Genomic DNA, 25847 nt, shown 5'->3' with positions numbered 1-25847 from the left:
CAAAGATGGGATTAGCACTTTTAATTTGGATTCTTCATGTCCTTGTCTGTCCTTTGTGCAATATGTGTTTACTGAGACCAATAAACATAAATAGCAAGAACGACAATCAAGGACACAAATAGAGCCCTGCGTGGTTCAATTATCTGCATCCGATCCGCATACGCAGACTTTGTATCCACATCCGAACCGTATCCGCAAACCTTTTACATTATTGTATTCATATCCGATCTGCATCCACATACGTTGCATCAGTATCCAAACCACTTAGGCAAAATGTAGAACCGCATCCGACTCAGAATCCAGGCATTCATTGTATATCATAACATCAAGCGTGAATGAAAAAAGAAAAAAAAAATACAAATAGCACTTTTGAAGTTGTACAAAGAAGTCTTCGGGTCACCACTCAAAGGGGATGTCATTTTATCAATATCAGTTTCATCGTATTTGTATTAAAATCGATCAGCCTTCCCGAGACACTGCGTGTCGAAGGAAAAATGATCTCAGTTATGTGGTTGTCCTAGGAGTCCACGACACTCTGCCCGGAGAAAGTCTTCCGCTCTTTCCCCGTCAATGTACTAGCTTTCTCGGGACGATTGATGCCCTGCATTCTTTACTTTTTCTATACGGCAACCCAGCCGTGATGATGTCGCCTAATGTACCACTACTCATGCAGGTTTGCACTTGGTGCCTACTCATCGCTTCGGGCCAAACGTCGTCTTCATCGCCTATCGGATATCGCGCTGACATCGCTCATCTGCAGTTGCTACACGTGGCCAACATCTACAGCGCACCCTTCACGGGCACGATGACGTCAGAAGAACTTCAAGAAGCAGCGCCACCACTGCCTATAAAGAAAACGCAAGCGGCTGCGGGCGTCAGTGGACACGGCAACCCAGCCGTGATGATGTCGCCTAATGTACCACTACTCATGCAGGTTTGCACTTGGTGCCTACTCATCGCTTCGGGCCAAACGTCGTCTTCATCGCCTATCGGATATCGCGCTGACATCGCTCATCTGCAGTTGCTACACGTGGCCAACATCTACAGCGCACCCTTCACGGGCACGATGACGTCAGAAGAACTTCAAGAAGCAGCGCCACCACTGCCTATAAAGGAAACGCAAGCGGCTGCGGGCGTCAGTGGACACGGCAACCCAGCCGTGATGATGTCGCCTAATGTACCACTACTCATGCAGGTTGGTGATAGAAAACATGTTTTTCACAGCGATTACCTCTGTTTGATTGTGTTGCCGTGTCCACACACAATTGCAGCTTGTGTACGCGATTGTTTCTCTGTAGCAGGCCTGTTGCTCATACTAGCTGGAGATGTGGAGGAAAACCCTGGGCCTATTACGCAAGAAATGTTTAATGATATGATTCGGACACAAAAGGAGATCCTTGCTAAAATTACTGAGGTACAAGTAAAACAGACTTCTTCGGAAGAAAGTATGCTACAAATGCAAAACAGGCTACTTGCGATAGAAAAAAAACTTGAGAGCGTAGGTGAAACTGAGAACAGGCTTGCTAAACTTGAAAACTCTGTTAGTGGCTACGATGTCGAAATAAATACTCTTGTAAAACAAATTGATGACTTAGAAAATCGTTCACGACGAAATAACGTTATCGTAAGGGGAATTAAGGAAGAGTCTTCTGAAAACGAGGATGTACTAATGAGGAAAATCAACAATGAGGTGTTTGACGCTATACTAGGTCAAAAACTGAACTCTATCCAACGTATACATCGACTTGGAAAAAAGATGACTGGTAGAGATCGCCCTGTAATACTTACAGTTGGGGATTTTAAAGAGAAAATGGCTATCATGAAAAACTGTGTCAAACTTAAAGGTACCCAAATTAGCATCAATGAAGACTATTCCAAGAGGGTTGTTGAGCTTCGAAAGAACCTGTGGAATTCAACCGCAGAGGAGAGGAAAAACGGTGCCAAAGTCAATCTAGTCTTTGATAAGCTGTGGCTTAACAATGTTCTGTACGCCTGGAATGAAGTCAGCAACGAGAGATACAAGTGTCGCGTTCCACCGGAAGCAAATAACGAGTGACTAAAACAAAATGATTCAGCATGTTTTAAAATATTAAACATAAACGCCAGAAGTATTGCAAACAAGGTTGACGCGTTCGAAAGCATAATGCTAGAGCACGATCCTGAAGTGGCCGTAATTACCGAGACATGGCTTCATGAAAATATCTTAAACTCCGAAGTTACTCCACCGAATTATTCAATAATAAGAAAAGATAGAGAGGGAAGGGGAGGCGGAGTTGCTATTATGATTAAAAATAACATCAAATTTGAAGTCCTTGAGGAAGTACGGGATGTAGAAGCATTATGGATCAAGACAAAATTGAATAACCGTACAGTTTATATTGGTGGCGTGTACAGAGCCCCGAATTCGCCAGTTGAAATGCTGTTAAAACTAAGGGGCTACATGGATTCCAATTTACGTTACGGAGACAACATTTTGTTACTGGGAGATCTTAATTTACCTGGGATTGACTGGTCATCATATTCTCATGGAACGGCGGAAGTAGCTAGTTGCGATCAATTATTAGAACTTGTATTTTGCTATAACTTATCCCAGGTGGTAACAGATTACACTAGAGTATGTTCAACAACGTCAACAATTTTAGATCTAGTTTTTGTTTCCGAGAGTTTAAAACCATATTTTTCGAAATGTGAAACCGAAGAAGGCCTATCCGATCATAGGATGGTACTCGTCTCATTGAATGTTACCCCAGAAAAATCGCACAGTCATTCAAGAAAGATGTTTTTGGATTTTAGAAGTGCTGATGATGTAAGCGTACTTGATTGCCTTGAACAATCGTTTGATGATTTTATGTTTCTTTACCAATCAGATGCTAGCCCAGACACGTTATGGGACTATTTTTCAAGCATGACGTTACGGTGTATTGAGCGATTTATACCAAAGCGCCCTAAAAAAATCGCGAACAAAAATCCTTGGATTACAAGGGAAATAATCCACGCAAAACGACAACTGAAGCGGAGACGAGCGAGTTCACATGGTACAGGTGTAGAAAAAAAAACTTGCATTCAGCGATTGAGTCGGGAGCTGAGGCGTCTAGTTAGAGAGTCTAAAAAATTCCTTAGCGAGGCACCTGAGAAGTTCTGGCGGTACGTCAACCCTTCGGCTAAGTTCCAGCAGCGTGCCTCTGACCCAAAAAATGAAAAGCAGAGCGTTGAAAATTTTAGCACTTTTTTTTCATCCGTTTTCACCAACGATGATGGAAATTTGCCAAGCTTTAGTGATTCTTCCAACAATCCTCCCATCAATAACTTAGATATAAGTGAGCAAGGAGTTTTTAACCTTCTACTTAACATCGACTCAAAAAAGAGCCCAGGTCCAGACGAAATTCCGAATGAATTTTTAAAAAGGTATGCTGAGTGGGTTTCTAAATACCTTACTATCATCTTTAGATTGTCTATGAGTAGCGGTTCTTTTCCCAGCGCTTGGAAAATAGCAAAAATTATTCCCATCCACAAGAGCGGTAGTGTTAATGACGTCTGTAACTTTCGCCCCATTTCCCTTACTAGTACATGCTCAAAGCTCCTTGAACATATCATATCTAAACATCTACTGGCTTACCTTGAAAAATATGACATATTATTTAAATCGCAGCATGGTTTCCGCAGAGGTCTTTCCACGACTACCCAGCTCATAGAAACTGTTCATGATCTCTCTCAAAGGATAAACTGTCGTGGTCAAACTGATGTAATATTCCTAGATTTCGCAAAGGCGTTCGACAAAGTATCTCACCCCAAATTGCTATTGAAAATCAGTGCTGTTTTTAAGAATCCAGCCATCACGAAGTGGTTTTCCTCTTATCTTTCATCACGGAAACAGTACGTTAAAGTTGGGGGTAGCAAATCCACTATGTCCCCAGTTGTTTCAGGCGTACCCCAGGGCAGTGTCTTGGGTCCTCTTTTATTTTTGATTTACATTAACGATCTGCGCAATGACATCTCGGTTCCAATCAGACTATTCGCCGACGACTGTGTGATTTACAATAAAATTGAAACATCGGCTGATCAAGTCGAATTAAACTGTAACTTAGAAAAAATTAAAAAGTGGTGTCAAAATTGGCAAATGGTGCTAAATCCTGAAAAATCTGTCTTCATGTCTATTACGAGAAAAATAAATGTTTTGGCTTATAATTATTGCATTGCGGGTGCTGAGTTGGAGAGAGTTAAAGAACATAAATACTTAGGCTTAATATTTACTCCTGATCTAAAATGGAACACTCACATTGATAACGTATGCATCAAAGCTAATAAAGCACTGTGGTGCCTTCGACGAAACCTCGCTATTGCAACTCCTGAAATAAAAAGTCTAGCTTATAAGACACTGGTAAGACCCGTCATCGAGTATTCTAAAATTGTATGGGACCCATATACCGTCACAAATTGCAATAAGCTGGAGAAAATCCAGCGACTCGCATCCAGGTTTATTTTTAATAAATACAGCCACGTTCATTCCCCCACAAAACTATGTGAACTTGCCAATCTTCCTACATTTGAATCAAGAACGAAGTATGAAAGGTTAAAGTTTCTTTTTCAGATTATTCATAATTGCGTAAAAATAAGGAAATCCGAGTACTTTGAAATTTCCTCCACCGAATCCTCAAGACATCGTCATAGCATGTACATTCCTAATCCATCTGTTAAAAACGATTGCTTTAAGTACAGTTTTTTTCCGAGGGCTATTAAAGATTGGAATATATTACCTGATTCTGCTGAGTCATCTATGTCGCTAAATGAATTTCTGGACCGTGTCAGTTATATTATTGTATGTGCTACAAACTAAAACCACTACAGCTTGTGTAAAGAAATGTTTCACAACTACGAAGTGATATTCGCAGTGATGTGATTGGCCTAAGCCGTTTTGGAGCACCTTCTGGAGCAGCCAAAACAGAGTTTTGGAGCAGCAAAACTGGCTTTTGGAGCAGCTAAAACAGTGCTTCGGAGCAGCAAAGTGACTTTGGAGCAGATATTCTTAGAAAAAAAAATAAAGATATTAATTTCAAGTGGTGGACAAACGAAGGACGCATTGCTCGCCGCAATCAACCAATTATTGTCAAGATAGACCACCTGGGAGTCTTTCAACATGTAACTGAAATGCCAATGACATAACACATTTTCAATGCTTCAGTTAAATGATACGAATAGACGCTTTGCAGCAGCTGTGCATGAACACCGCCATAACTGGCCTTCAGTTTTTGTTTCCTCTTATTTCGTTTATTTTACTTCCATCATTACCATAGCAGGCCAGGTTATTGCCATATTAGATTCAACTGTGTCCTTTTCGAAAGCATCGGCCTTTGTAGAGGACCGTTAACTACCGTTTCAGTTGCTCGGCATCTCGGTAAGACAACAGAAGGTCAGCAATGGCGGCTGTAATTTGGCGCGTGTGTAAAGCGTCTATATATGGGACCAAACTGCACATATTAAAATTTATTTGAAAATTACCAGCTTAGTAGTAAACAGAGTTTTTTAGTAGATCATTTTCAAAGGCCCGCTACCGCTACAGGCGCGCGCTTTGGCGCGTGCATCGAAGGGGTAGCGCGAGCTCCCGCTACAAATAGCGTGACCCGAAAACACGATATACAAAAACTCTCTATTATCACATCATTAGGTTGACTAGTAATATAATAAATGGAAGCAGTCTCCAACTGATGAAACACCTTACTGCCGTGCAATCCGAAATTGTCGCGCGAGCGGAGATGGCTGTTCGATCGAAACCATGCCACTCCGCTCCGTCTCCAATTAATTCCCAAAATTGTATGCAAAATGTAACGGTCCAACATACGAAAAAAAAACAAAAAACAGTCCAGCGGCACGTGCTTGCCAGGCCGGCAGGCAAGGTACAAGCTAAACACACAAAAAAAAAAAAAAAAGAACCTGAGCGCATCGATGCAAGACAACGCGAGCCACGGTCAAAAAGTTCTTGGAGCGCTTTGTGCAACGACTGAACTCGAGACAAATAAGCACGCTGTGCGGGTTCAGCATGCGGACATTGCCTTCTTTGCTTTATCTCACTTTTCTTCACCAACATCTTTCGCGGCTGATTTTTCACGTACCGGGGTACGTCTCGAAAGAAAGCCTACCGAGAGAAACCTAGGCAATCAAAACTTCGACACAGCAGTCTTTGAGCTAAAGGGATGTTTGGTGTAGCGTATTAAACCAGAACAGGATTGTTGATGAACATGTGGCAGTCCTTACGTTTTAGTTTAGAAAGTGCCATAACTGCAGTGACGTGGGTACGCAACACTCGACGCCGAGCGACCATGGTGGCCGGCAGGCAGGGACCAAATATAGTTTGGCCACGGCTGTTGCTTTCAGGAGCGAGTGCTTCAGCCCATAAAGTAACCCCCGCCGCGCAAAAACATGTTTTTGTTTCACAGCATGGCGGCATGGCTGGTACCCAGCACGCTAGCGTCGGAGCATCCCCACACGCCCACGTGTATTTTTTTTTTTTTTTTTGAAAAAGACGCGAGACGAGAGACGGCGGGAAAAATCATGCAAGACCGAATGAACGATTGATGCAGGGTACTTAGTGTCGGACGGCTGCTTGCACCACCTAGCTCATGTGTGCTCAATTACGGTACTCAGTTTAGTTTCGGTTTTCAAGGGCGACCAAAGTTGGTCCTTTGGCGCAGGCTTGGCGCAGATTACCCATATTTTGGCAAAATGTAGCAGGATGTAGCAGGGTTAGCCCCTTGGCGCAGTTTGGCGCAATTGGCGCAGCAATCACATCACTGTATTCGTTTCGTAAACTGCCGAAATGACGAAGCCTCTCAATATGTCTGTAACCTTTGTGTATGCTTGCGTGTAAGCGTACATGTTTGTTTGTTATTGTCCTTTTTTTTTCTCCACCCCTGTAATAGCCCTGTGCAAGGGCTGACAGTATCAATAAATGAATGAATGAATGAATGAACATAGCATTTTTGACGAGATGGAACGCACTAACTGAAGCGATCTTCAGTGAGAATCAGAACTTTCTGAGGATCCCTAGCGTTTCTTCAAAACACGTTTTGTGAAAATATGTATTGTGGACAACTTTTCATGGACGCACGGTTCGTCGACACTGGACGTTTTGTGGGCACATGCCCCTGTGACGTTTCATCGACAACGCATTTCTTCACCAAGCCGCTAAAAGCTAGAGCGCGATTCACTCAGGCGCGCCTAACCAAACCATGCCCCCCTGCCCCCTGCAATCAAGGCGAGACGCAAAAAGTTTGTTACGAAAATAGCAGGGTTGTGTATGACGAAACGTCTGAGATTTTTCGATGAACTGCCCGGTGGCATTCAGTAACTGAATGCCACCGCACAAAAACTTAGATCCGGATCCGCAGATATCCGCATCCAATCCGCAATCTGCCAAAATTTGTCTAATTTTTATCTGCATCCGCCTGTTTACTGCGAATATCTGCGGAGACTCGTGGAGAATCCACGGATATGCAGGGCTTTAGACACAAAGATGGGATTAGCGCCTTTAAATCGGACTGACAAATAATGTTTCTCTTTCCCCAGATAAACCTAGTTTAAATAATATAAAACATACAAACTGAAGAGTCTATAAATGTTAAAATCATTGAACGACGCCTTAAACTAATTAGCCCATGGTGATATTCTTATAAGATGAAGACCCCTCACCGACGTTAGTGTTCTATGTTGTTGGTCTGTCACATAGAAAGCAATGTTATTGGCAGCCAGAGATCACCTTTTAGATACTACAATAGAGTTGAACTTAGTTATAATGAAGCTGGTGCAATTTCAAAACATGTTTTCTATAGCCGTATTTTGATACAAGTGGGATTTCCACAAAATGTTGCCATCTTTTGTGCACACAGCACGCCATGGACACCAGCACGTAGCATACATAGGCTTTCATAGTAGGTGCTGATCAGTTTACGCATATTTGAAATGCAAAGGAGCCACAGTTAAGCCGCGTTTCACTTCATTACAAGAGAAGTTACGAGCGTGCGATTTAACACAAGCTCTGCGAGTGCGCGTTGTAATACGCTTGAAAGCGCGCTTCTCCTTCCCAGAGCTCACACGCTGCGGGAGAGCGTACGTAAAATGAGGAGCCTCAGATGTGCATGATATATGCACACTTCTTTGGCGCGACTGTACAGCACGTCATGAATATGGTACGAAGATACACGGTATATGCTTTCAACAATGTCCAAATCCTTAAAAAGAGGAAAAAAGAAAATATTGGAGGAACAGGCATAGATGAAACGGGAAGCAACTTCACACAATTCCAACATAGAAATTGTTAAGTTTCACGGCTACAAAACTTTCTCAGCTTTTCTTTGACCGAAAATGCCGCAGAGCAGAGTGAAAACCTGATTATGAGTCTAAAGCCTAGGTTGCACATGTGTACAAGGACAATGTGGGTGAAGAGGCAATGAAAGTGAAGTTGACATCTGAAACAGAAAACTACAATCCCTTGGTGTATACACTGGGTGTCTAGCAAATTATTATTTTGAAACTCCCCGACTTTTCCAGGTTTTCCCTGACGGTTTCAGGTGAAATTCCCTGACCACTGTAGAGGCAGTTCGATATATAATACCATTACCACACAAGGCATTGAGCATTGAGCACTGTGAGGATCAATTTGCACGGGCTTAATTCAACTTGCATATTCCAAAATATTCAAGTTCGTCCAGTCTGTATTAAACGAGCACTTTCTTGCCAGCAAATCATCAGTGAAGAGGCCACTTCCGGAAAGGAAACACAATGAAAACACGACACTCGACCACACACGTCAATAACCGAATAACAGCATGGCCACGTGGCCGCCAGATGCACACTTTCGGATACTTTCGGCTGGGATTGGATTAGGGTGGGGTATGCGGCTTTCCCATTTGTTACTAAATCTAGTAGCTCTAACTGGATCTAGCCTAGTGTTGCGCCCTCAATCCAATCCAATCCAAGACTTGGACTGGATTTGTCGGCTGTTCGCTTTGCATCGTGTACCACACTCTACATCGGGTGAGCAGAGCCCACGCTACACTCTAAGCAGAATTGATTGTCTATTGCCTATTTTTCTGCACCCAAGTTCTCAAGTCTTTGCTAAGGGCACTCAATGGCGTTTCCAGCTCGTTTTCCTTGACTGGGCTCGCTTTTTGTCAATACCCCTGACGATTCCCTGATTTTACCCGGTAATTAAAATTTCCCTGACAATTTTCGGTTTTCCTGGTCGCTAGACACCCTGCGTAGATTACAGAACAAGAATGACGAGCACACAAGCAGGTTCACAGATGCAGCCACACTCTGAGCAACCATTTGGTGGTCTTTTCCAAGAATGAGCGCTGCTAGGATGAACAAAGGTTTCCCATAGGCTTACAAGACCAAAGAGTTTGGAAGACTGGATTCAACCCAAAGGACAGGCATAGCACCGGAAGCAAATGCTAGGTTCCCCGATTCATTACATAAAAAAATATGAGGTCCACCATTTCATGTAACAAAATCGTAATCATAACTATCCCCCCTCTCTACAACCCACTACCCCAATCTCTCCAGCCTCAAGACAACCAAGCCATAGGCAGCCGAAACTTTTCTTTGTTTTCAATCAATTATTCCTCATAAACTTAAGGCTTTTGAGAACAAATGTATGTACTATTTATGAGAGATGGTCGTTCATAAGATTGTCGACAGTTTTCTTAGGTTGATAAACAGAAGAATAAGGTGCAAAAAAATAGCAAATATCTGGAAATCGCAACTGTTACACAGCTACCCAGTAATGGTGCCAGTATGTCAGTATGTTCCGTCGCCGTAAAAGATCACAAGATTTTTTAACATACTCAGCCCTAAGCAGTCGCAAGTGGGCGAACCATCATTTAGATTCAGGAAAAGGACATCACCTGCTGCAGTTCCTGGTCCAGGACGGGGGACAGACACTCCCGGGGACTGTTGAAGTGGGACGCAAAGTCTTCGCAGGCCAGGTCCAGCCGACTCATGGCGGAGCAAATGCTGTCGGCCTCCCGGGGGAGCTCCTTGCACAGGCTGGCCGAGAACTGCCGCAGCCGCGAGTATCTTGCAAAGATGTCCTGCAAGAAACGGGCAGCAGCAAACTTCATGCGCATGCCTCTGAGCAGATGCAAAGCCTGTATGTACACTCTTTGGCAATATTAAAGACCCACTGGGAGCGCGTGGCAGAGGCGGTGGCTGAGGGGGGTGCCGTGCGCGCTTTGGGCAATTCCATATTGCTCGGAGGGGAGGCCTCACTCGGTGCTCGGCTGCGCCAGCCGCGCCGAGACGTGCTTAACAGATTTTGATTTTGGTTTGGCGGGAGAGCGCTTCTTACGCGGCACGCCTGGGAGTATTGTAAAGGAGGCTCGAATGAAGTCTCGTTATCACGGGCGCTTATATCAATTTTTTCTCGATGCGGCTTGCCAGCTGGCGCGGCTGAGCACCGAGTGAGGCCTCCCCCACTGAGCGATATGGAATTGCCCAAAGCGCGAGCAGCGCCCGCCTCAGCCACCGCCTCTGCAACGCGCTCCCAGTGGGTCTTTCATATCGCCAGAGAGTGTACCCCACTAGATTGAGAGGGTGGGCAAAAGCAAAGATTCCAACCGTGCCGACAGCACGGCCTGCTAGTACTTGGGAGACAATTTTGTCTCTCTCTTCATTCGTTGGTTGTGCATTGCCTTTCTTTTCTCAGAACATCAGTACAGTAGGCTCTCATTCGTTCAACTCCAGAAAACCACAAATTTTGTTTGAATTACTGTATTTGCACGAATATAGTGCGAGTTTTTTTTAGAATTACGTGCTCCAAAACGCACCTCGCATTATATTCGGAATCAAGTTCAGCCACGAGGCGCGCGAGTCTGGAGAAAGCCAGAGGTGAAAGCCATCCCTTCAGCTCAATGCAGAAGATCGGGTGGGAAAAGCAGTGGGGGTGTGGGTGGGAATTCATTAGCTATTGGGCCAGGTGAAGGGGCGAATAGAAAACATAAAAAGCATTTTTATTGCTTTTGTGTTAATACAACGCGCCCCGCAGAAACGCAACACGCGTGCCATGCGGGAATGCGGGCACCGGCCAATTCAAGCCAAGCCAGGCCAAGCCAAGTCGACACAAGCCAAGCCAAGACCACCGACCTCATTTACACAATTGTGCTTCGTGCAACCCAAGATGTTTGTTTATGCGGAAGGACCAGAACAAGAAGTGTGATGGTGTATCGGGTTTCGCAGTCTTTTTTCTGCCTGCACATCTTTTTAGTTTCTGCTCCAGAGTGGTCTGGTGTTTGTGCATTGGTGCTTCTGCTTCCTGCCTTGCTTTGCTTGTGGGCTGCAGAGGAGCTCATGCCGAAAAAAAAGGAACTACCGGAAAAGCGGTGCCCTGCTGCTGCTTATGTGCGTAGTGGCCAAGTGGATTGTAAATGGAAGGACCTGAGCAGTGAGGATGGGTGCAGTCAAAACATGAACTGATATTTCTTCTATTTCCCTTGCCTTTTCACTTCTACTATGACCCCGAGTGTGGGATATTAACGCAACCTCAGCTCGCGTTTCTTTTTTTTTTTTTTTTTTTTTGAGGGCATTAAAATATGTTTTTTTGTTATATTCATGGTTGCATTATATTCGTACAAATACGGTATCAGGAGTTTGAATTATCAGAAATTGATCTAAATATGACACTAGATAAAATTATGATTTCCCATAAGAATGGCTACACAAATAAAGCAGATATTTGATAATTTCCTCTACATAGGCCTACTGATCATAAGCAGGTATGCCACACAAGAAACATTTGTGAAATGTATGACATAAGTTTATTTATATTTCAAAAATGTTTATTGTGGACCGCTTAGAGAGCATGTGACAACGGAAAACAAAATTAAGTTTGTTAATCAGGCAAAGAAGTTGTCCAACGTGAATTATTAAGAAGGGGACACATGAGCTATGAAAATGGGTGTCGCATGGCAGTTTTCATAGCAACTTGTGCGGACGCTGCGACGTGGACTTACGCCTTGCCGCCCTGTCACAGCGTCCGTGCAAGCTGCTGTAGTAATTTCTGCGAGGTGCCCGTTTTCACAGCTCATGTGTGCACTGCTTGAGCCCCATTGAGAGCGCTTCTCATTGAGCACTGGTGCGCTGCGGAGAAGCAACAACCGCGGAAGCAAGCTCCGCGGGTGCTGCCTCTGTGCAGCGCACTGGTGCTCGGAAAGAGGCACATTCAGCGGGGCTGCTGGAACAAACCCTATAAATTGCACGAAAATGACGTTTGAATTGAGCGGCTTATGAATACATACATTAAATACATAGCAGGACTACCAAAATATTTATATTTGTTTGAACTAACCAGAAGTATGAAATATCCGACTTTGAATCATTGTGAGCCTACTGTACTTATAATTCCCTTTTACTTTCAGAGGGTGGTTTGACTGTTACAGAACAACAAATGCATAAACAGACAGGATGGCTTTGTATTCTATTCTTTTAAGCAGCTTACTTAACTTAAAGCTCCTCACTCGTTTATTTCTACCCATTCTTCAATCAGCTGAAAACTTTATAAACAAATGCCATGGGGAATGTATTTGTGCTGAGCATGCACTTCGTAGTTAGCATATTTTGACCTTGAGTGATGCGACTCGAACAGTGAGCATAGCTTTTGAATTCAAAAAATGCAACTAGTTTACAGCTGAGAATACTGAATCAAGGTAGAGTGAGCACCTCCATTGAGAAACTTATATAGGTTTTGATCCAGCCGGCCTGATCTTACTAAATTTAGTATACAGTGAAAACTTGCCAATTCATATGTTTAGGTTAATCCAAATCAGCTGCCCCAGTCTGATCATGCAACACATCATCCCTCCATCAAAACCCCTTCACTTTACTTGCCAATCAGTTTTGCACCAACAATTCTAACTGGAAGTCGCTATGCCTTGCAAAACAAACTGCCAGTGGTCGCTTTCTCTCAACCAAGCCATCAAGCAAAATTCACAGGGTCTTTTATGTTGTCCTTAAAGGGGCCCTGCAATCTTATTGAAGCGTCTACCTTTTTTGTGGTTTCCACGTCCCTCAGGGTTCAGGCAAGCCAGAGGGCACGCAGAGAGCAACCAAATATCAGTGTGTCATATTTTAATTGGACGACGCGGAAACCTCCTCCACCTATGGGGGCAACCCGCGGTGCCAAAAGCGCGCGATATGCGACGTCTTTAATCCTGGGCTTACTGCTGGTCAGAGCCACTAAAAGCTTCTTTTTAGTCGAAATACAAAATATTAGTGGTGTGAACCGTTTCTATTATTTATAAAAGTAGTTTTTGTTCACATCTTAGATCAGAAAAGAAACAAATGCAGTTTCGAAAGTACGGAAAAAAGAAATGACCCGTCGACGTACCCGCCACCAAGCAGTGGAAAAGGCGGCGCATACTAGAAAGGTGTAGTGGTATCAGATGCCTACGCCGGAAAGGTTCCGGATGTACACGGCGGCACTGCGGTCGTATGGACTGGAGGATCCGACCGGTTCCGAGCGTTCCCAAGGCTTTCGGCGAGCAGCTTTGGCTTGCGGTTTGGCCTTTTAGCGGTATGGCAGCGCAAAGTGGCTCCCATTCTGAACTGATCTTTACCCCGTGTTTGCTGTTGTTTGGGACCAATGAAGTGTCATGCCGAATTAGTGTAATTGCGCAGCAAATGGAATGCGAGCCGCCCTGGCCGCCCGCTTCATACAGCCTAGCCAGAACATGCCTTAGTGGTGCCCTCTCGAGCCGTGGACACAGAATACGGCAGTTGTGAGCGCTCGCAGAGCTCGCTACCCCTCCTCTAGTTCACAACCACTCAAGCAACCAAGGACGTCATGAAGGAGGTTATTTTTGGCTTGTTTTTGTAGTTTGATTCGAAAAAGGAAAAGTTCCATTAGGTTACTACGTTCAGTGCACTCAGGTTCGGTGCAAATTAAAAACCAGTAAAGAAGACCTTGCAGGGCCCTTTTAAGACGACTTAAAGGCGAAAGTTTAAGCACTGATCCCGGTAATAGTGAACCTCCAAAGAAAGCGCGCTCTCCGACGACGCCCTTTTAGCGCCAATAGTCTCACGACATGTCGCACACCCGCTCTTCACCGCTGCTTGAAAGAGAGATTCTGGCACAAGTAATGCCATCTCGTGGTGCAGTGGCAAACCATGGGTTTTGGTACCTTTCGTGTCGCCAATGTGTTTTCGTACCTTTCGTGTTGCCGACGTGTTTTCATACTTTTCGTGTCGTCAACGTGTCTTTACTCAAGGACTTTGAAGGTCGACTGAATGATGAGACACGTAAGTCGCCCTAATAGGCAATGCAGCCAGCACAGGTGCATGGTACTGCACGGGATGCTCCAGGCTGTGCTGTTTTGAACTTTTTTCTGCCAACTACATTCAACCATTCCTCGCTCACTTTATTTTCCATCTGGCATCCGTCCGAGTCCGAACTATGTCAAGCAGTCCCAGCAGTTGTTATGCACTGTACTATTCTTCTATTACGTAACACGTGTGTCGGGATGCCCAAGGAAAAGTCAGAAACCACGAGAAGTTGATGCCGGGAAGGCGAGCAAGCTTGAGACTGTCAAAAAGCATGTGATGCTAAAGACAATGTGGTCGACATGTGTGACGCTGCTCACTGTTATGCGCATGCTAACGCCCTAAAGAAACAAACATAGAAAACGTACCATGGCCATTGCATTTGCTTTATCCAAGTCAGATTTGGTGCCAGACTGCAAGAGCCTGTCCCTCTCGACGCTGGTCCAGTGGATCATCTGAGCAAGCAGCACAAAGTATGGTTGATAAGAATGAAGAGCACATAAGAAAGCAAGTTTAAACGAGCCAGAAAATGCAAAAGAAGCCAATATCCACTCACTCAGGGGCTCTCCTTACGTCAGATGCTATTTTTCTACCTTTCTCTTCCGTTATTTGCAGTTACCAGCTTGGCAAAGTAAGAAACTACTCTACCAAAGATCATGCTGCAAACTTATTGTCAAATAATACAGCTCCTCACTGTTTCCAGATGTTTTCATTAGCAGTATGGTTCTAAATTGCTGGGCCCCTGTCGCTGCTTTCATTCAAGGTACAGAAACAGACAGCGCGATATGAAGGTAAAACCAAAGCCGTAAAATAAAACTGACAGCAAGGATCAAATCAACGATATTCCCACTGGTCAAGACCGAATCAGCAGATAAATGCCACCACAAACCTTTCTCTCACAGACTAATGGAATATAATGAGTATTAAAGATTGAACACACGGAAATTAATACTCAACTGTTTCCACCTCCTTGTAGAAAGTTTCCAGCTGCTGAGTGCCCCTGAGGATTTCCAATTCCCGCTCCCAGTCCTCCTGGAAAGACTGCTGGAGCTGGACCACGCAGTCCAACGCCGCCTTCACCTGAACAAACCACAGCCCGCTCAGAACCACAACAGGCGCCGTAAATGCCCACCCACACTGTTGCAGGGGAACTTGCCTTTCTGTAGGCACTGCCCCTCTCCTTCACCATCCTCTGACCACAGTGGGACTTGAAGCCAAATTCCACATTGCACTGCAGGCTTTCAAGAAGCCTCTGACCTGGAACAAACCACACGCAGGACACGAGAGCTGTTGGCATCAGATGCTGGCAGAATAACAAACTGCTACCACAAACTGCTATGAACTCCCATGACATGGGAGTTTGTAGTGAATTCCCGCGAGTTTATTGCACCGTGGAATATGACTTTGCTCTGGCTGCAAGAGAAGATTTATTTCTCCATTTTAAATGAGCGTTCTTATGGGATTTTATGGTAATTAAAATTAAGCAATACAGTAAAACCTCGTTATAACAAAATGGGATATAACAAACTAATGGATATAACAAAGCAATCATAATTCCCCTTGCTTGCTAATACTGGGAAGAAATGGACATTGGCTATAGCAAACTAATGGTTATAACGAAATAATTACGACCGCTCCTTCAACTTTGTTATAACGAGGTTTTACTGTACTGCCAAATTGTGACACAGCACCATGAATAAAAATAAAACACAAAATACCTTTCCATTCTTATAGGAAGTATTCAACGGCTGCCACAGCTGAGTGCTTTCTGAATAACTGGGGAACCGGGGTTCGTACAGAATTTTAGATACACAATTCAAGGACTTTTCAAGGATTTCAAGGGCATCAGAAGACAAAATTCAAGGAATGTTCAAAGAAATTTCTTTGTTGACAGGAGTTAAGAAATAAGCTCCTTTTTGGCAAGAATTTCTCGTTCTACAGCCAGCTATAGCCGTTTCCTTTTCTTTTGCTGCTCGGTGACAACTATTGGCCTTGGCCAAAAGTGTCAAGTCATTCTTCGCCTCAGCATCTTCCGAGAAGCATTCCGCCGACTCGAGCAGGCACTTCAGAGTTTTCTGGAGTTTCAACTTCCTCTAATGCATTCCTTCCAGCTCCACTTCAACTGCTTTTCTCTTCAAAATTTTCTGCTCACTGGCTGCTTTCTTCTTGTGCTCTTCCAAAGTATGCAGCATACTTCTGCCTTGCTAGGCGTAAGGAGGACTTTATATTGAGCAGGCCATTGTGGTTTTGATAGCGTTTCGACAGATTGCACACTTCGCTCGGAAGGAGTCATCCGTATTTGGTCCCACCCACTGGTGATAGTCTTTTCGTTCCAGTCAAGACGGCTGGAACATACACTTTCCATCCGGCATTTCGGCTTTCAATCTCGATTGAAAGTGTCTCACGCTCACCAACTTGATCCTCAACACAGTCAACGCAAAGCAAAAATGGCGATGGCACGGGGCGCCTTGGGTTGGCTGTATCATTTAGAACAAACGACATGCCATGTTGCCAGACGACACGGCATTTACGCATTTGTTTGAGGATTTTCAAGGAATACAAGATTCCTTTCAACTTTCAAGGATATTTAAAGACCCTTAAAAGGCTCAACGAAATCAAGGGTATTCAAGGATTTAAAGGAGCTCTACGAACCCTGGGGGAACGCACCTATAGATGCGTCTCAATTTTGACCTTTGGACAAAAAAAGTGAGTCTTCAATGCAAAAACTTTTCTAATGGAGGTTACATGTGTTGTTATCTGTTGAACACAATATCAAACATGTTTAGAACAACTTGCATTTGCTAGGTGGTGACATAATTGAATTGTTATGGTGGGAAATATCTGTTTTTTTGTCCTCGTTCTGGATTATGGACGCTCGGAGGTATGCAAAGCGTTGCTAGGCCGAAGAGACAACAATGACTCGGACAATGAGTACATCAAGCCTAGTGACAGTGAAACTGTCACTTCACAATCACGACGATGGAAGAGATCAAGACGACGTGGAGACGGCAAGCACGCCCGGATCCTCTTCGTTGCCGTGGAAAGACTGCAGAGTTTTGAGAGCATGCCTTCCTTTCCAACAAAAGTGTGCTCGACACAAGAAGACGTTAAGAAGCAACAAGTTCAAATTTTTTGTGCGCAAACATTTGTTTCAGTATTCTTCTAGTTAAAATATTTCCCAAAGCATGGATGTGCACATACCCACCCCCCCCCCCCCCCTCAGAAAAAAACCCAAAAAACTCTGATCTTAAAAAAGCCCTGCAATCCTATTTAAGCGTCTGCCTTTTTCGCGGTTTTCACATCTCTTCTACTGTCGAGACCGGCTATTGGGGAGGAGGACAGACCGTGACGCCCCAAGCGGTTAACCTAACAACTACACGGATGGGGACAACAAATACAATGACGCAGCGTTCGGCCGACATAACCGAACGCGGCGTCAGCGCTCGGCTGGAGTTCGTGTTCTCCGGCGAAGGGGAGGAGGGGCTCTTTTGTTTCCACTCGGCCTGCATGAACAGTGCAGCATGCACGATCCCAGCTCATCACAAAAGCCGAAGTGGGTCAAGCTCGCATTCTCTGAGGATAGATCCGGCACTTAACGTCGCTTCGTCGATTGTTAGTATTTTTTACATTAAACTGCACCCCGCGCTCTATTGTAGAAGATGACATGGCCATGCCCATAAGGCCTGTCAGCATGTGCACAGGCCTTGTGTTGAGTAAACACCAAGCGTGGGGAAAACAAACGGGTCAGAGCGCCCCCTATAGTTCGATCTCCTGCCCAATAACGAAGCCGCTTATAACGAAATAGCGGCTACAACGAAGCGATTACGATTTCTCATTTCCTTTTGCACTTTGTTACCCGAAGTCGGTTATAACGAAATAGCGGATATAGCGAAGTGATATTCGATTCCCGTTGACTTCGGTATAACCGGTCTCGACAGTAGTTCGGGCTACCAAGCAGGCACAGAGAATGCAACTAAATGTCGGTGCGTCATAGTTTAACCGGGCGACGTCATACCTGCCAACCTGTGGACTTTCAAATTCGTAAAAGTCCCGCGGCTGCGGCGGCGACGGCGGCGGCGGGGGCGGGGGAGGGGAGGGGGGGGGGGGGGGGGGGTTTACGCGAAGCGATGTGCAGCTTAATGTCAGCACGGCCAGCGTGCGAAACGCTTACATCACACGTGCACGTGCTACACAATCCGAAATTCTCTCGCTTTTTGGGCGGCACGAAGCACGGAAATTTCGACGTGTAGGACTTCAGGAACACCTGAAAGTACCTCTTTTAAGGTTTCGAGTTCGGCATTGCGCCGCGAAGCCACAGTGATCAGGAGACTGCTACAGTTACACGTGCAACAAACACAGATGCCGTACTTCTCGCCTCGAAACTGGCCGAAACAATGAGGCCCAACAACGTCTGAACAGGCCGAACCCATGTGCATCTGTGTAACGCTGCACCTGAGCACCGCCGAACACACGAACATAGGCTTTGAGCTTTGGATTGGTTTTCGATCCGTGGCCACCGGATAGACGGATAGTAAAAGCCACTACGCTGTTGTGGACGGTACCTATCGCCCTCCTGTGGCGCTGCAAGATATCGCCACAACCTACCTCGTTGGCCACAACGGAGTTACAAAAAAAATTTTCGTAAGATTTGAAGCAAGATTCGTAAAATCGTAAAATTAGTCCCAATTCGTACATTTTACGAAAAATTCGGAAGAGTTGGCAAGTATGCGACGTGGAAGCCTCCTTCAACTAAGGGGGCGCCCCGTGGTACCGAACACGCACGGCATGCGACGACATCGTGACGTTGTAGGTGCTCGCCAGCTCTTGCCTTATGACTAGTCAGAGCCGCTAAAAGCTTTTTAATGTGAAAGCATTAACTGTCCCATGAAGCAAGCCGACGTCATGAGCTTTGAAGCCGCGCCAAATGGTACCTTAAATCCTTTCTCCAAGTGAAGCCAGCTCCCCAGCTATGAAACCACGTGAAAAGCCTAGACAACGGCACCTAGTTTCCCCAATCCCAAAGGAGCGGAGAAAAGCTGATGTATTTCGGCTTGTCCCAATGGCTGGCGCGCGTCGTAGTTTCAAGGAACAAGGCTTGTATTGGCAGCTGCGCGTCAGTTTCAACAACTGCCACCCATGGCGCTGCGTGTCCATCAGCGCGCCGGTAAAACAAAGCATCCAAGGTCAGAGCGGCGAGGGGAGGGCTCGCTCTGCCGTCATTGCAGATACGCCACAGACGAAAGAATGACGTGCATGCTTTCGCATTCACAACTCAGAAGTGCTTAGGCATACTCGAACCTTTTTTTAGTCAAAATACAAAATATAAGTGGTGCGAACCGTTTCAATTATTTATGAAAGTAGTTTTTAGGGGCAAAGCTCCTTAGGGTCTAGCCTTGTCCATCCGGCGTCCATGCTCACATCGATTGCCATCCAATCTGCCTTCTTAAAAAATAAAAAAATGTTTGCGCAGTCGACAGGATTCAAACCTGTGCGGGGAGACCCCAATGGATTTCTAGTCCATCGCCTTAACCACTCGGCCACGACTGCGGGACGAGTAGGGGGCTTTGAGATGTGGTAGTAACTCATGAGCTGGGGATGCTGGCGTGCATAGACCTAGTCTTTGCGAACTTCAGGATGGATCCGCTAGAAGAACCACTGGCTCTGCCTTTCACCGACCATAAAGCTGCATAATGAAGTCAAAACGCAACCCGGAACTCAGCACTACCTATGAGCAATAAAAAAAATCAGCACCATCAGCACTACCTATGAGCAAAATCAGTATTATCAGCACCACCAGAGCTTCACCCCAATCAACATCATTCACCACGTGGAGACGCGGTCATTTTTTTCAGTATTTTAGACCAGAAAAGAAACAAGTGCAGTTTATAAAGTATGGAAACAAGAAATGACCCGTCAACATACCCGCCCCCAAGCAGTGGAAAAGGCAGCACATGCTGGAAAGGGGTAGTGGGATCAGGCGCCGACGCACGCTACACATTGCTGTGAAGCAGCGAGCATAGAAAGGTCCCGGATGCACACGCGGCTCTGCAGTCGAATGGGCTGGAGGATCCGACCGGCTCCGAGCATTCCCAAGGCCTTCGGCGAGCAGGTTTGGCTTGCGGTTAGGTTGTCTGGCAGTTTGGCAGTGCGAAGTGGCTTCCGTTCTGAACTGATCTTTAACCGATGTTTGCTGTCGTTTGTGGCAAATGAAGTGTCATGCCGAATAAGCATTTAGTCGTGCAGGAAATGCAATGCGAGCGGCCCTGGCTGCCCGCTTCATACAGCCCAGCCAACACATGCTTCAGTGGCACCCTCTTGAGCCGTCGACACAAGTGCAACAGCCACGAGTGCTCGCTGAGCTCGCTATCCCTCCTCTAGTTCACGGCCACCCAAGCCAGGACCAGGGACGTCATGAAGAAGGTTATTTTTTGCTTGTTTTCATAATTTTAATTTGCCTATAACTTTTAAAATAAAGTGAAATTCGAGAAAAGAAAGATTTCACTAAGTTACTACGTTCAGTGCACTCAGATTCGGTGCAAATTAAATACCAGTCAAAAAGTCATTTCAGGGCCCCTTTGAGGAGTTATTCAGGAGCATGCTGAGAGCGGGCCTCCACCGGAATCCTCTCACTCAGCCAAAGTTGTTAATGGAGTACGATAAGCTGATTCACCCACCGGTCGTGCTGACGACATGTGAATAACCTTCTACAGTATAGACCACTTACAACGTAACCGCTTATAGTGCAGGACCGGGTATAACGCGGTTTTTTTAAACCACCGGTTCGCCTCCCATAGAACTCCATGTAATTACATACCGCTTAAAATGCAGGCGCGCGAAGGGAAATACCGGTTATAGTGCGGTTTCTGGCACAGCCCGCCGACCGCGCCGACGACCGGAGCAGCGAGCACACTTCCCTGTGCGACACTAGATAACGGCGCTGACGGCGCGAGCCGCAAGTTGGCCGCAAGCGGCACTGGCGGGGCAAGGAGGTTGCTCGAAGAAGCGGGAAGAAGCCAAGAGAGAGGCTTCAGTTGCCATAGCAACGGAGTGACGAACGCTCTACGGAGGGACGCACGCACGTGTCGTTCACGTGCGTGCGTCCCTCCGCTGCATTGCAAACAAAGAAACAAACAACAGCAACGACAGACCAATCGCAGGTCGAGGAGAAGTGTTCGCGCGAGTTGCATGCCGGTCGCGGGCCGGCTGCTTCTATCCGCAAACTTGGCGTCGGTTGTGATCGTCGTCGTAGACGGCGTTCATCTCATCGTTCTGCGTAAAAGCGCTATCCTTGACTGAATTTTCGTTGTGTCGCTATGATAACCCAGCACGTACTAGAAGGGAAGATCCACCTACTCATGCGGCGATGTCGTGGCGGTGCTCTCAAGACGGCAGAAACGCCCGTGTCGTTGTGTTTGTTTACTTCGACTACAGTGGTGATTTCTAAGCATTTGTGTCCTCAAACATCGCCCGGATTTCTTATTTGGCGCACTTCACGCGCGTGCTCAAGTTCAAGGTATTACTGGCACGTACCGTATGAAGGATGCGAATTTTCATGCGTTTTCATCTCCGGAGAAAAGTGATTAGGGTTAGCAATACTGAACGCTCGCAACGTCCGTCCGCAACCTGCGACGCCGTTAAAAGGCTGCGCCAGGCAAAAGCCGCTCATTTCTTTCAAAATGTGTGACACACTTGAGACAGAACTGTACTAGTCTGGTGAAATAAAGAGTTTCATCAGACTAAGCTTTATTTTGCATCTAACATAAAATAAATTCTTTTACAAAGGTAAGTTGTCTTATGGCATGTATTTTGGCCTGAAAAATTGATGTTTAGGTTATAGTGCGGTACCGCTTATAGTTTGGATTTTCGCGACTCCCGCGACATACGTTACATGCGGTTTACACTGTACTGGTTTTTTTATGCTTTGATGGGCAAGGATGGGCGAACCTATTATGCAGAGTGAGATTATACTTGGTTGCCTGTAAAAACTGCTTATCCCAAATGCACTGCTTCAATGCAAGCAAAAATACAAGATGACACAAGTGCATGCAGCTGATTCATTTAGCTCGAATGCACGTCCTGTAATCATCAGCAAGTCAGCAGGAAAGGGACAAGTGAGAGCAGGCGTACCGCTCTGCACCGTGCGAGCGATGACCTCGCCCATGGCCGGGCCGATCTGGCAGGGCACATCTGGAGACCCGGGGGAGGCCTGGAAACGGCAGAATCCGAGGGCCACATCCGTGTGCTTCGACAGCAGCTTCACCTCCTTGATGTACTTCTCCACTGCCTGCAAAACAAGGCCAGAAAATTAGTCCACGAACCTTGACAGGCGCAGCCGAATCACATGCGTGTATGGGTGCAAGAAATCAATGTAGGAGAGCGGCGATGCAGTCAGTTAATGTTACAAGATGCAAGGAGGGTCGATTTGAAGAAGATTTGACGAGTGCAAACTGGGGAAGGACGCTTGAGCCAAGCTGGCATTTGAAAGGATACGTCTGGTGGTTGCTGTTTCGAGCAAGTCTTTTAGCTCGGGCTTAGTATGAAAACTGTTACATGGCGGTAAGCTTTTTAGCGTAACAAAAAGTTTGGTACCGGTTGTTATGGCTGAACATTCTTTTGTCTGCAACAACCGACTCTCTTGAAGCACACTATGCAAATTCGACACAACAAATCCCAATGACGTGCGCAGTGAAGCTTGTCGCCAGCTAAGCGCATCTGTGACAATTCAATCAAATAAAAATTAAGGGTTCTAGAACTCGCTTTCATTAAATCCTAACCCAGTAAAGGTAGACGTAAGTCACTCTCAAATTTTATGCATAAGTAAGTCCCTTTCTAGATCCTGAACGACATTCTAGGTTGGAAGTCTTGTGTCCAGCAGGAATGCCTATGTCTGGAAGGTGTGACTGCAGACACATTTAAGTAACCCATGTGCAGAACACATGCAGAAGCAGAACAAACTATAGTTACTCACCAGTTGTCTGCTCAGCCAGTCATAATGGTCGTACTGCAGGGTGCCGCCAAACTCGGGTGTCAACTGAAGGGGACTGATCAACTTGAACAGCTTGGCCTGGCTGACATATTTCACCTAATGTCACAGAGAGGATGCCATTTTTAGAACCTCCACCAATCATACCACACTCGGACTAGATGATGCCCCGGAACCCCATCGTGCAACATAGGCGGTCACAGTTTCTTGGGCACGAAGCTAGTGATTGGATCTGAGTTCTTGCGAAATGCTGACGCAGTACTTGCTTTCGATGAGAGCTGAGTTCAAGCGGGACAATGATGCAGCCCTCGTGTCCAGTACATGGTCAAAGTGCGTGTGGCAGACTCGTATAATTGGCTCGGCGGCTATGTATTTATACGATTCTAAGCCCCTCCCCAATTATTCAGTCAGAACGGTAAAATAAAAGTTTGCACGCAAATGTAAGCATTCCTTTTTTGAGAGCAATTCAAAACCTGAGCGCGGCACACTGCTGTTCCTCAGCGGAAGGAGAGACTGCGATCACCGAGCTATTGGCGATGTTGATTGATGGAAACAAGTTTCTACGTGACTGGATCGATGGCAACACAAGAACCGCATGCTCGCGAGTGTTTCTTGTTCTTTCTCTTTTTCTTCTAGAAGAGCGTCGACTGCATCTTTCGTTTTGGCGGCTTTTGATCAGTCCTTGATTAACCTCGCGTCAGCATTTGTACGAAGAGAACGTCCTATACGTTCAAGTTCAAGAGTACAGTGATCTCATCTGCGGAGAAGAATGGAAATCGGAGCGCTGCTGAGAGCTTCAGCGTGGACAGGTCCTGGCTAATTCGATGAAGAAAGCAGTGGGAGCAGATTTTTCCAGAAAGCTGCAACCCGTAAGAAGACCATGGGACCACGTAGCCAGCTGATGCCATCCAGTGAAAGCGATGAAGTTTGCGACACAAAAGCAGGTGTCTCGTAAAGTGTCCTGTGTCAGTCGTGGCTGGGTAGAACGGATGATAAAGGGAAATTAATTTTTGTCAAGACGCCGCACAACGATATGTTAAAAGTTGCCGGGTGACTTTGAACATAAGCTGACCAGTTTTCAGCAGTACACGATGAAGCTGCACAGGGAACGCTGCTACGGCCTTGGCCAGATTGGCAACACAAATGAGACGCCAGTCTTCAGTGACATGCCAAGGATGTCAACCGTCAATGAAGTAGGTGTGCAAGAGATCAAAATCCGGACCACGGGATACAAGAAGCAGCGCGTGATGTTTATGTTATGCATAACGGCAGACACCCGAAAGCTCCCGCCAAATGTTATTCTAAAGCGGAAAAATATGCCCAAAAATGAGGCTTTTCCGGGGGGCTTCTCCAAGAGAAAGGCTGGACGACGAGGCAGCTTATGCTGAATCGGATCATATGTTGTGTGGCGACATCACCCCAGGGCATCGCTTGGCGGACCCGACGGCGTGCACTGTATGTTTGTGCTAGACACTTTCCGCGGCCGCTTCACCCCGGAGGTGAAGGCAGAGCTTCGAATCAGCGGCTGCGACCTGGTGGTCGTGCCAGGCGGGATGACCTCGGTACTTTAGCCCCTGGACGTCCTGGCAAATGAGCCATTCAAAGATGATCTGCATCAAGAGTATGAGGATTGGATCCAGAGCCTCAACCGCAAGAAGACTGACAGGGAGGCTGCAGAAAGCCTCCCTATTAACCGTCACGACCTAGATTTCGGACGGGTGGAACAGAGTCTGGGGCCGACGTCTTGGACAAGTCATTCAAGAAGTCTTGTATAATGAACAGTCTCGACAAATCTGAGGACAACCTCTTGTGGGACAAAGACAGCAACCGAAGCAGCAGCAGCTCGGACGGATGCACCGAGGACTTGTCATCAGGTGAAAGCGATTGAGTAAAGCGTGTCGCATGGTGTGCTGTCCGCTGTGCCGGCAAGTAGAGTGACAGTTTCCCATATTTGTTTTACCTTCCATGTTCTATTTCACCTTTCATTTCACTTAAAATTAAGCAATATTTCTTTGCTTAAATTTTGTAACATTTAGTGTACTTCGAAGCTAACCACTGCCCTCTCGTGAAGTATATAGCGGATTTGAAAAAAAAAATGAGGGGTGCTTAGAATCGAGTAAATACGGTAGATGGCGAGCGCTTTTGAAAAGGTTAAAAATTTCGACAGAATGATGGAACTGTCGAATGCAACAAAGCTCTTGAAAGAACTGTTCCTTTGGAAGAAAGAAGATCAACCAACCGTAAGGTGCCAAAGAGCAGCCTACTAAAAGTCCAGTCAAATTTATCCAGACTTCATAGCCAAGTATGAAGTTGAGAGAAAGCAAAGTGTGGACACTAACACGAGTTCAGGCTCAGAATTTCGGAGCGTAATTTTCGGGGTAAAAATGTGCAAAGAAAATGGCTACAAATATTTCAGCCCAACTCCACTGTACTGGAGAGGTAAAAATACTGCAATGAGGTGAACCGTAAAAATAGTTTCCCACATACCTGACTAAACATTAGGCCCCATACTGAACAAGTGCACACACTTTGTTATGCTGAAAATTCAGGTTTGATC

General features: G+C 45.7%; 2 protein-coding genes across 5 annotated transcripts in view; one reads left to right on the top strand and one right to left on the bottom strand.

Moving 5' to 3' along the window:
* LOC8028724 (SEC14 domain and spectrin repeat-containing protein 1) overlaps window positions 1-25847 on the bottom strand; it is a 41544-nt gene that overhangs the window by 7394 nt on the left and 8303 nt on the right. For all 4 annotated transcript variants that reach the window (XM_040502417.2, XM_029985992.4, XM_042290689.1 and 1 more), the window contains 6 exons: window positions 23276-23389; window positions 22435-22591; window positions 15464-15564; window positions 15265-15387; window positions 14676-14762; window positions 9900-10085 (listed from right to left, as the gene is read on the bottom strand). In XM_040502417.2, the coding sequence (XP_040358351.1) occupies window positions 9900-10085; window positions 14676-14762; window positions 15265-15387; window positions 15464-15564; window positions 22435-22591; window positions 23276-23389 (768 nt within the window). The remainder of the gene's footprint in view (window positions 1-9899; window positions 10086-14675; window positions 14763-15264; window positions 15388-15463; window positions 15565-22434; window positions 22592-23275; window positions 23390-25847) is intronic.
* On the top strand, window positions 902-3103 carry LOC115329278. The gene has a single exon (XM_029990831.3). It carries the CDS (start codon window positions 902-904, stop codon window positions 2054-2056), a length of 1155 nt encoding a protein of 384 aa, XP_029846691.3. The 3' UTR covers window positions 2057-3103.

This window comes from Ixodes scapularis, unplaced genomic scaffold (genome assembly GCF_016920785.2).
Source record: "Ixodes scapularis isolate PalLabHiFi unplaced genomic scaffold, ASM1692078v2 PGA_scaffold1__304_contigs__length_218370807, whole genome shotgun sequence".
NCBI classification, from domain to species: Eukaryota; Metazoa; Arthropoda; class Arachnida; order Ixodida; family Ixodidae; genus Ixodes; species Ixodes scapularis.
The sequence above is the reverse complement of the archived record's forward strand: the minus strand, read 5'-3'. Positions and strand labels throughout refer to the sequence as shown.